At 42.9% G+C, this 11,877-nt stretch overlaps 1 protein-coding gene across 1 annotated transcript; it reads right to left on the minus strand.

Moving 5' to 3' along the window:
* Nucleotides 1-4,814: 4,814 nt before the first annotated feature.
* On the minus strand, nucleotides 4,815-6,779 carry LOC306923940 (nuclear pore complex protein Nup85-like; the record flags this gene model as incomplete). The annotated part of the gene is made up of 1 exon (XM_079502284.1): nucleotides 4,815-6,779. One exon carries the CDS (start codon nucleotides 6,777-6,779, stop codon nucleotides 4,815-4,817), a length of 1,965 nt encoding a protein of 654 aa, XP_079358410.1.
* Nucleotides 6,780-11,877: the final 5,098 nt, after the last annotated feature.

Raw genomic sequence — 11,877 nt, forward strand, 5'->3', positions numbered from 1 at the left:
TAAAAGGACACAAAGTCAGATCAAAAGTTTACAAAGATATTACACATTTATTTAAAATCCTGCATTGCAAAACAGGGACTGATGGACAAGAATACAGTACTTACGACCAGCCCATCTGAAATTTAACTAATAACAGCAACAAAAAGGGACCACAACTGTTCAGTTTGGTGTTTGGGAGACAATGAGCTGCTGGCCACAAGTCCTCTTATATAGCCTGCAACTAATCAAGAACAGCTGACTAAGGGTGTGGCTCAGGTGATTGACAGGTGAGGCACTTTAGACCAGCAGAGGTCAGCAAAGCCACAGGCACTACAACAGAACAAAGTAAAGACAGAATTTCACAAAACGTCAATTTTCATTGGCTCATAAAACCTTAATTTTTTCACTTACAAAAACGTACTATACTTTCCCATGCCCGTATAGGTCCAAAGTTCACGTGTAGAAGTCTTCGTGCATTTTGATCAAAGATCCTGGGAGGAGATGCATTTTAATTGATTTTCATATAATTCAAAATGGCGGGTGATCTAGAGGTCAGAGGTCAAAAGTAACGAGGTTTCATTGCCGACGGTCAAACGGTTCATGAGCTATGCGTGGTCAAAGTTTGCATTTTCAATATAGCGCCACCCTTTGGCCAATGGTTGTGGGCTTCGCATCCTCACCGTTTGGCATGGCCCTCTACCATATCTCCAAATTTCGCGAAAACCGACGGCACGGTTCAGCCAGAACTGCTATTTTGGCGGAAGAAAATAAATTACAATTTCAAAAGACCAAGTTCTTTCAGAACTGCTTGGTCCTTTAATAATAAAACTTTATTTGTATAGCACCTTTCATGACATGAAATGCAGCTCAAAGTGCTTTACAGAGCAATGAAGAGAGAAAAAAAAGAAAAGAAAAGCAAGGCATAAACATTAAAAAACAAGAGCAGTAATGCAATACAGTGAGGACATGAATAACAAAAAAAATAAAAAAACAAATCAATTCAAAGCAAGGATGTAGAAGTGGGTCTTAAAAATGTCTACAGAGGCTGCCTAATAGGGTGATGGGGGTCGCTACTTGTGTATACAGTATAGTATATCCTAGGGGTGACATATAAAACATTTGAACGCCCAGTGTTTTATTTTTTTATTACAATTAATTAATTATACAAAATAATGTAATTAATTTTAATAATTAATTAATTCATTCATTGATTTAAATAAATATAAATATTAGTATATTTATTTATACTAACACACACACACACACACACACACTTTTTTGTGTGATGAAAAAGTGTGACGAAAAAGCGTGACGAAAAAGCGTGACGAAAAAGCGTGACGTAAAAACGTGACTATAGGATAAAACTCTAATAAAACTATAGGATAAAACTCTAATAAAACTCTAATAAAACTATAGGATAAAACTATAGGATAAAACTCTAATAAAACTCTGATAAAACTATAGGATAAAACTATAGGATAAAACTATAGGATAAAACTCTAATACAACTCTAATAAAACTCAAATAATACTATAGGATAAAACTCTAATAAAACTCTAATAAAACTATAGGATAAAACTCTAATACAACTCTAATAAAACTCAAATAATACTATAGGATAAAACTCTAATAAAACTATAGGATAAAACTATAGGATAAAACTATAGGATAAAACTCTAATAAAACTCTAGGATAAAACTCTAATAAAACTCTAATAAAACAATAGGATAAAACTCTAATAAAACAATAGGATAAAACTCTAATAAAACTATAGGATAAAACTCTAATAAAACTCTAATAAAACTCTAATAAAACTCTAATAAAACTATAGGATAAAACTATAATAAAACTATAGGATAAAACTCTAAAACAAAATACATACAAACATGGATGCACCTGGGACGTATCCTCAGTGATGTATCCCAAGGTCATCGGGGTTTCGGGTCTCCCAACATCATACCCCTCACTCAGGTGACCCAGCCGGGGTGATCAAGTCCCGACTTACGTCCCAGTAGCTACCCTCGATCAGTCCCATTAGGGAAAAACCAGGGCCACACAATCCGTTCGTCCTGAACTACTCTGCCGGGACTGGGAGGTACCATTCTGGCGCGTGGAAGGACTAGGCTCTGTGGGTTGACTCATGTCCGGGCCCCTCCTACGTCTCATCAGGTCCACTCCTGCACTCACCAGGTCAGGTCCTGTGCGTTGCACCAGACTCCCAGCACCAGGCACTTTATTCAGGAATAGTGGATTCTCGTGCCGCAACGGTTCCGCAGGCTCCACCTTGCCCTTGGTGGTGCCGCAGGCTCCGCTTGAGCTTGAATGGCCCTCCTAAAGGCCTCACCGTGGGTTTGTTGGGATTCTTCCTCACGGAAGACACAGGCTGGGGCGCCAACCCATACTGCTCCCGGGTATATATAGTCCATGGTCTATATATAGTCCATGGACTGTATGGGCAATAGTCCATGGACCATAGTCCATATAGTCCATGGTCCATGGACTATATATAGTCCATATAGTCCATGGACTATATGGACTATATGGACTATATGGACTATATGGACTATAGTCCATGGACTATATGGACTATATATAGTCCATGGACTATATGGACTATATATAGTCCATGGACTATATATAGTCCATGGACTATATATAGTCCATAGTCATATATATATATATATATAGTCCATATATATATAGTCCATATAGTCCATGGACTATATGGACTAGTCCATGGACTATATATAGTCCATGGACTATATATAGTCCATATAGTCCATGGACTATATGGACTATATGGACTATATGGACTATAGTCCATGGACTATATGGACTATATATAGTCCATGGACTATATATAGACCATGGACTATATATAGTCCATGGACTATATGGACTACAGTCCATGGACTATATATATAGTCCGTGGACTATAAATAGTCCATGGACTATATATAGTCCATGGACTATATATAGTCCATGGACTATATATAGTCCATGGACTATATATAGTCCATAGACTATATATAGTCCACGAGTCCATTGACTATATATAGTCCGTGGACTATATATAGTCCATAGTCATATATATATAGTCCGTGGACTATATATAGTCCACGAGTCCATTGACTATATATAGTCCGTGGACTATATATAGTCCATAGTCATATATATATAGTCCGTGGACTATATATAGTCCATAGTCATATATATATAGTCCATGGACTATATGGACTATAGTCCATATAGTCCATGGACTTTGGTCCATATAGTCCATGGACTATATGGACTATAGTCCATGGACTATATATAGTCCATAGTCCATATAGTCCATGGACTATATATAGTCCATAGTCCATATAGTCCATGGACTATATATAGACCATGGACTATATATAGTCCATGGACTATATGGACTACAGTCCATGGACTATATATATAGTCCGTGGACTATAAATAGTCCATGGACTATATATAGTCCATGGACTATATATAGTCCATAGACTATATATAGTCCATGGACTATATATAGTCCATAGACTATATATAGTCCATAGACTATATATAGTCCACGAGTCCATTGACTATATATAGTCTGTGGACTATATATAGTCCATAGTCATATATATATAGTCCGTGGACTATATATAGTCCATAGTCATATATATATAGTCCGTGGACTATATATAGTCCATAGTCATATATATATAGTCCATGGACTATATGGACTATAGTCCATATAGTCCATGGACTTTGGTCCATATAGTCCATGGACTATATGGACTATAGTCCATGGACTATATATAGTCCATATAGTCCATGGACTATATGGACTATAGTCCATGGACTATATATAGTCCATATAGTCCATGGACTATATATAGTCCATAGTCCATATAGTCCATGGACTATATATAGTCCATGGACTATATGGACTATATATATAGTCCATGGACTTGTCCATGGACTATATATAGTCCATGGACTATATGGACTATATATATATATATATATATATATATATATATATATATATATATATATATAATTTCCATTGTCCATGGACAATTTCCATTGTTTTTAAATGTGCTTCATAAATAAAGGTGATTTGATTTGATTTGAATTAAAAAATATATATGTTAATGACGTTTAGAAGATTTAGAACACTTTCCTGGGGGTCTTTATGTGTGTAATATGTGGTTTTAGATATTTTACATTTTAGCAGTGAGCCAAGTGTCTCTGATGTCATCGACACTGGACTCACTTCCTTCCTGGACTACAATTCCCATAATGCTTTTGTTCACTGCTCTTCCTTGTGGATAGGGGAGGGCTGGTAAGTAGTACAGTGTCCATGACATCAGAGACACTGGGCTCACTGCTAAAATCTAAAATATCTAAAACCACATATTACACACATAAAGACACCAGGAAAGTGTTCTAAATCTTCTAAACGTCATTAACATTTATTTTTTTGCAAAAAGGGTTTCCCTTTAACGCCTGTTTTATGTGAAAAGAGTCGACCTGCAAGCCAGTGGTTCTCAACCTGTGATGCAACCCCCTCCGGTTCTGCAATAGTGTATTTTCTTTCGTTTTTGAAATTACGTCATATTGCAACCAAGTCTATGGACTGTTAATGTTTGTTTTGAGCACTTTTAACAAACGTAGAGTGGCAGCCAACTAATAATGTTTGTTTACAGCTTAAACAAACATTACCAGAGGCCCTCACTTCACACAAGTTATAAAGTGTTGATTATCAAAGAACACATTTTCATTTGTTAGTTCTTTATACAGTACAAAAAAGGAACACAAGTTTTAGGTGGGCACGGCCACATTCAACAGACTTCCACTGTCCCTTCTTTAACGACGACCGTGGCAAGATTCCTGGCCAATGCCAGCCTGAAGAGCTCCACTTTGGTGACATCCTCTTCTTGCATGGGTCCTCCTGCTTCGCTGGGAGCGCTGGTCTGGAACGGGGAGGTCAATTCCTCCACAAAGGACATCAGCTCATAGGTTTGCTCCACTGAGAAGATGTCCTCTTTCTGCTCCACTAGTAGCACAGCGTCAGTCAGCAGGGTCCACCAGAAGCTGCTCGGCGCGATCTTCGCCGCCATGAGGGACACGAGGAGCTTGCCGGCTTCCCTAAATCGCTCGTCTTCGTACAGCTTGCGGAACTCACGGTACTTCCCCAGGAACGTGAGTCTGTCGCTGAGCAGCATGTCTGAACCCAGGTTGTCAATCAGGTCCACGTCCGAAAAGGTCCCTCGGACACGGTAGTCCTGCAAGAACCTCTCGGCCACGAGGGTGGCGAGGGCGCCGTCCTTGGCCCTGATGGCCCAGGACAGAGCCGGTCCCAGACGACTGTTCCTCAGAGCTCGGTTGGCCATGATCTTACAGACACTCCTCGCCTGTTCATACATCTGCCTATGTTCATAGATCTGGAGTACCTCGAGGGCCTTGTGCTCCGTGTCAAGCGGCACACGCTTCATCTGCCGCTCCAGGTACGTGCGGCCGAACTCCGGACAGTGGTCGCAGTAGTCTACCGCCAGCTGCCACAGGCCGGGGTGGGCGAACAGACCCGAGGCATACTCCAGCAGCAGGAACTCCCTAAGTTCGAAACCAAAGTGTCGATCGTGGGACCGGAACAGATTGCAGTGATCCAGGAGATCCGTCAAATGAGCCACAAACCACGGGTTGCTCAGAGCAACGCTGCAGTCTTTGATGACGCGTTCAGTGTCAAACCCAAAGGCTCCCAGTAGAATATTGTCCAGAGGCTCTGGGACGCTGCCTGCGCAGAGGAACGAGGTCATGCATGACTGTGCGTAGTAATGCAGATTAGCGGGTCTGACGGTGGGCCGAGAGTAGAGCAGACTGGTGATCATGAAGCGGTACCAGGTACCGAGCAGTTCCTTGTGCGCCAGCATTGTGTCTTCATCCCCCGCCAGGATCCTACAGATGACCTCCAGGCGAGGGCTGTCAGAGAACGAGTCATTCCGTAGGCAGCGGTCCACCCCCTCGTGCCAGTGTCGCCACTTCACGTCGAACTCCGCCAGCCTCGTCTGCGTGTCGCGAGGGTCGTAGGCGGGCATCTGGCAGAGCAGGTCGTCCATCAGGTCAAAGATGTCCTGGGCCGCAGGTTGCAGTGAGGCCTGTTTCGCCAGCATGTGCCGGGCGTCCTCCAGCCTGCCCTGCAGAACGCAGCTCGTCACTGCCTCCCAGTAGCGACGGTGCTGCGCGGGGCTCTCGCTCTGCAGAACCTCTCGGACTGTCTTCTCCACCGCATCTGTCTCGTGGGGCCTGGCCCAGTCCAGCAGGCGGAGCATCAGTGCGCCCACAGGGGCGGCCTCGACGAACAGCACTTCACATAGATGCCAGATCAGCTCTATGGCCTGCAGAGCGGACGCCTGGTTCCTGCACCCATTGGCCGATTCCGCACCTCGTGTCGAAACCGCGCCTCGCCGAAGCTTGTCTGTGCAGGCTCCTACGATGGATCTGTAGCTCTCACTGGTGCTGACCAAGTGGTGCTTCTTGTTCTCGCTGGGTAGGTCCTCTCGGATGGCCTGCAGTTCGACGAATATGAGATGGAATTTGTCGTAGAGTTCGCGAAAAGCGGAGGAGTACACATCTTTGTCGGTCCTCACCTCATGATTGAACGGGCTACCTGATTCCGATCCCGTTGCGCCAGATGTTTGGAAGAGGGTCTCGTAAACCTGGAGATCTCCGGGCCCCCGTGCAAACACTAGGTGGCTCCTGGCTTCAGGCATGATGGTGGTCAGGGGCTCTATGTCCACCACTTCCATAAGTGAATGCAGAAGGGGCACAGACGGAGATTTGTGTATCTAGCATGGACCGTCACACGATCATGCCAAGTCAGGAATACAGGCCTTCTATTTCACTGCACACATTGCCTCTTATATTGGCAATGTGGCAAAAACATACGTGAAGCTCAGCCAATCAAATAATGGATTGCATTTTTATAGTGCTCTTCTGTGCACAAAGTACTTACTCAAAGTGCTTACAATGGGTCTATTCATTCATACATTGCGAGTTGAGCCAATGGGTCAGGTACTCAGGTTATTGGCTAAGTGGCACAAACGTTATGCGAAGCTTCACCAATCCATGAAGCCAACGGGTCTGGCTGGCCAATTAGCGAAGTCCCTATACATACACCACTCCCCCAAACACAGAGATTCGGTGTGTCCGCCACAACATGGTCACTTTCTCCTGTAGACATTCATGAAGCTTCGGGGTTCTCAGGAACCATCCGTCAGTCTGCGTGCGTGTTCCTAGTACTGTCTGTCTCTCCGACCCAGTGTCGGAGACTCAGGACCCATTTGTTGGTTGCGGACACATTTGTATGGGTCACTTTATTTTTTGTTTCCTATACCTTTTTGTTTTTAATTATCATTATTTCAAAATATTTTCAAAAAACATTCCCAAAAAAGAAAAATCTAAGAAACAAACAAACAAAAACAAGAAAATAGGCGATCTACAAGCTTGCAACGCTCATTTCGCGTTATGCACTTGTAGGCTAGCTGCCTGTTATATGAAGATATGGTTGAAAATGGGTGTAGACCTACAGTAGTAATAGTTTTTTCATAATTACAGCAAAACGACAAAATGAGAAAGAACATTAGACAAACATGTGATTAAAGAGGCAAGTGGTCCAGGCACATGCCACATACTGTATAGCAGGGGTGCCCAAAAGGCAGATCATGATCTACCAGATCACAAAGGCTGTGCAGGTAGACCACATGACATGCCCTAAAAATATATCATTTAAATGTAAAATAAATACATTAAAAAGGCATCTGCCACTTGAATTAAGGTGACTTGATTGACAAAAATGGGCCTCAGCTCAAACCAACAATGCAATACTTTCAAGTATTGTATCACAGACATCAGTAGCATTACAAAGTTATATACAAAAAAACCTACCAATTCAAAGTTTTCTCACTGTATTTCCCATTCCAAGTGCATTAGTCTTATATGTAATGCCATTGCCAAAGCCCCCTCAGGTACATTATTTAACTATTTTCAGCAATTCGATAATATTTGTTTGGTGGTATAGATGTTGTTGAGCTTGTCATTTTGAAAGTAGCTCTCAAGTCAAAAAAGTGTGTCATTTCTCAACCGTTTCGGACGTGGGGCGGCTCGCCGGATTCGGCCCGGCACCCTGTGCACGTTTCTGGGGATCTGGATGTTCCGGGGACCCCCCTGGGGACTCCCCGGGGACCCCCAGAGAGCCCCACTTGGTAACTCTCATTTCTAATTCTGTGTGGAACTGTCTGGAACTTCCGGGGACCCCCACACGGAGTTGCACCACTCACTTCACACGGCTGTGATTTTTAAATGACAGGCTAGATCAATTATCTAGAAATGTGAGATGGACCAACAAGTGGTGATTTACAGATTTAGTGACCAGTTTGACAGTGTGGACCAGTTTGACAGTAACATGGTGCAAGCAGCCAAGCAGGTATATTTTGAAATAGCTTGACTTAAAAACAATTAAGTGAGAAACTACTATAGAAATTATTCACATCTGCAAAAGGATACGTCTCACCTCAGGCCCAGACCAAGCAGTTGTCTCTGTCTTTGTATGGATGTGTAACATATTGTGTTAGATACTTTGCTAACCAAATGACAAATCGTCATTGTCAAATGGATAAAGCAAAAATAAATAGCTTCCCTATAATTTTTGTGGACAACATTTTTGTTTAGCACTATTTGTCAATAGGCATGAGCATGACCCATCTGGTCAATGTACAGTTAAGTATACAGTAGTTTTATTGTATGCAGTAGCCAAATACAAGCCAGACTCCTTTGCAGGGGACATCAATCATTAATGCAAAGTAACTTGCAGCAATTTCTCTTTTTGGTTTTGCTGCAGAGAATGACACTCTAAACTCACAAAAACGACACAATGTATTACCACACATAATAAAGGCTGGAGTAAAATCAGTTAATAGTGAACTTTGAAAAGATTTCCAGTGGCAGCCTCTTTGAAAAATCCAATAATCTAAATGCTGATCAATTTTATTTGATTGGTATTTAACCCTGTGATCTTTAATTTGGGGAAAAGGTTTTCTTTTTCTTTTCCCTCCATCTCAATAAAGTATTCCGTGGAACATATGAAGCATTAAAGTCAGTTTGATGGAGAGTTGATTGTAAAGTGATTTGGTATCACAGTGGCAAAGTGACATATTGAGTAACTGAACTTCCAGAGGGATTTAAAGGTTTAGATACATGTCTACAACATCCATAATACTTCATGCTCTGTATTGTAGTATTGAGCTGTATGTAGCTTCACTACAGCCACCCAGTGATTCATATTGTGACATCACTTGGAGGCAGAGAAACTACTACAGTCAGGCAGAATTTCATGATGTGGCTGCATGCAGCAACCTGACCAACTCACAAAATTTGGATCAACCTTCATGAACTGGTCCAACATTATACAGTAAGCTACTAGGCCTACATTATTCACTCATGTTCACTTGAAAGTAAATATTTTCAGAGCATACCGCACTCCCCTGTATACCGCCCCCTTGTGGGTGAAATTCAGGAAAGCAAGCATGTATAAACTGCAGGTTGCTTATAATGATTGCATGCATACATTGTTGAAAGATCACACCCGTGTGAAGTAAGTGGTGTGTGTGGGGGTCCCCGTGGGGTTCCCGGAACTTCCAGACCCGCAGGAACGTGCCCAGGGTGCCGGCCCGGTTCCGGCGAGCACCACAAGCCGCCCGCGTCGGGAACGGTTCTGAAATTACAGAGTTACCGTGGGGGGGTCCCCAGGGGGTCCCTGTACTGTACTGTACTGATACACCTGAAATCATCGTATATACAGTTAATATGTATGTGTGTGTTAGGCTGCACAACAGTGACACTTGGGTTTGAAAACCAACCAAATTCTATTTTCGTGCTCAGACACAGCCAGCCAGCCAGGCAGGCAGCCAGGCACACACAAAGCTACTTAATGAAGTGGTTGCACCACTTAAAAAACAAGGTGGAGCAGTGCAAGTGAGTTATTCTGTAATGTGGGAGTGTACACTTTTCATGCATTACTGAGAAACTTGATGTACACATTTTTGTGTAGACTGAGTGTAACGCCAGCATCAGTAGCCTACTACTATATCTGTCTGCTTTTTGGAATTGATTGATTGAATTGATTGAATACTTTATTGGCAGAAAAGCAGTTAATAATCCAGCCAAACTAGATAGCTACAACCAGTTCCCATTCAAATTAGAACGTGAATCCTTTACATATTTGGGCGTAAAGATCACTAGCTCATTCAAAGCACTCTACAGTCAGAACTTCAAATCCCTTTTGGACAACACAAAGAGTGACTTGGAACACTGGTCAAAACTTCCATTGTCGGGTTTATCCCTAAACTTATTTGCCATTTTTTACTATTTTAAAACATTTTAAAATAGTACAAATAGCCGATCTACAAGCTAACAACGTGTCGATATAGATTGGCTAGTTGAACCATTTTTAAATGTTTTAAAATAGTAAAAAATGGCAAATTTTTAGGGATAAGGGGTAACCCTTATACTGCCATCTTGGGGGTGGTCCCAAGAGAGGTGAGCCTCTCGGACCAGATGAGAAGTGCGATTGCTTTCGCCTCACTGCTGGCCCGAAGGCTCATATTAAAGAATTGGAAGGCAGGTAAACCTCCCTATGCGGCCCAATGGGTCCTTTCCAGGGCTGTGCAGAGAGCAGTGAGGGGGCAGGGGCTCAAACTTTTTGGGGTGGTCTTTTTGTGGAGTCCTTCCCTTGTGCCATTTCATGTCATTGGACAGTAAAATAAGCAATATGTTCTCATTAGTCTGAAACTAAAACTGACTGATGGCAGATTAAAAGATAATTCATTATGATAGTGGAATTATCATTACTTGTCAAATGTTTGTCTTGAAGGGCCAATGGCACTTATTGGCCCCCCACACAAGCCCTTATTGGCCCCCCACACAAGCCCTTATTGGCCCCCCATATAAGTCCTTATTTGCCCCCCAAATAAGCCCTTGTTTGCCCCCCACACAAGCCCTTATTGGCCCCCCACATAAGTCCTTATTGGCCCCCCACATCACATCCCAGGGGGGGGGCCTTTCCCTCAAAAAGGGAAAGGGCAGGTGCTCAAGCCCCCCTAGCCCCCCCCCCCCTCTGCACGTGCCTGGTCCTTTCTATGTTAAAGTTGGAGAGAATTAGGTATAATGTCCATGGCTTTTTATTTTTTCTGTCCTCTGTGAATTTGTGTGCTATGTTATTGTCTATATCCATTTTCATGTATATATAATATATATATATATATATATATATATATATAGTTGCTGCGAGAGTGAGGTCTAGCCAACACCAACTTGGGATTCCTGGATCGCTGCCCTCCACAAATTCCTATCCAACATCAGGTTCTTGAGCTCTGCAGTGTTGTTAGCCAAGCTGTCGCGCCGCAGCACGTCTAAATATATGGTACGCTTCTTTCCCCTCCTGGCTTTTCCCTGGGTTGGCTCCCTGGGTCAATTTACTTGCCTCAAGTTCTGGGTGCGTGACGCAGTGCCCTGCCAGCCTCATCCTCTGACTTTGTCCGTGACGCGTGGAAGGTCCCCATAGAGGTCCACATTTCTGATGCGGTCCAACCATGTGACACCTAGTGCCATTCGTAGCATTCTTGTGTAGACTCCATCCAGGGCTTTTTCCTGTTGTACTGTGAGGGTCCATGTCTCGGCCCCATACAGCAGTACTGACTCCACAGTAGCTATGAACAGCCGCCTCTTAAGGTCTTCTCCCATGTCTGATTTCAACACTCTCCTCATCCCGTGCAAGTCTTTCCAGGCAAGTGCTCTCCAAACCTTCAGATCCTGTTCAGTTGAGGCAGTCCAGGCCCCGAGGTACTTGAA

Source organism: Electrona antarctica (assembly GCF_951216825.1).
Source record: "Electrona antarctica genome assembly, chromosome: 5".
In the NCBI taxonomy this organism is placed as follows: Eukaryota; Metazoa; Chordata; class Actinopteri; order Myctophiformes; family Myctophidae; genus Electrona; species Electrona antarctica.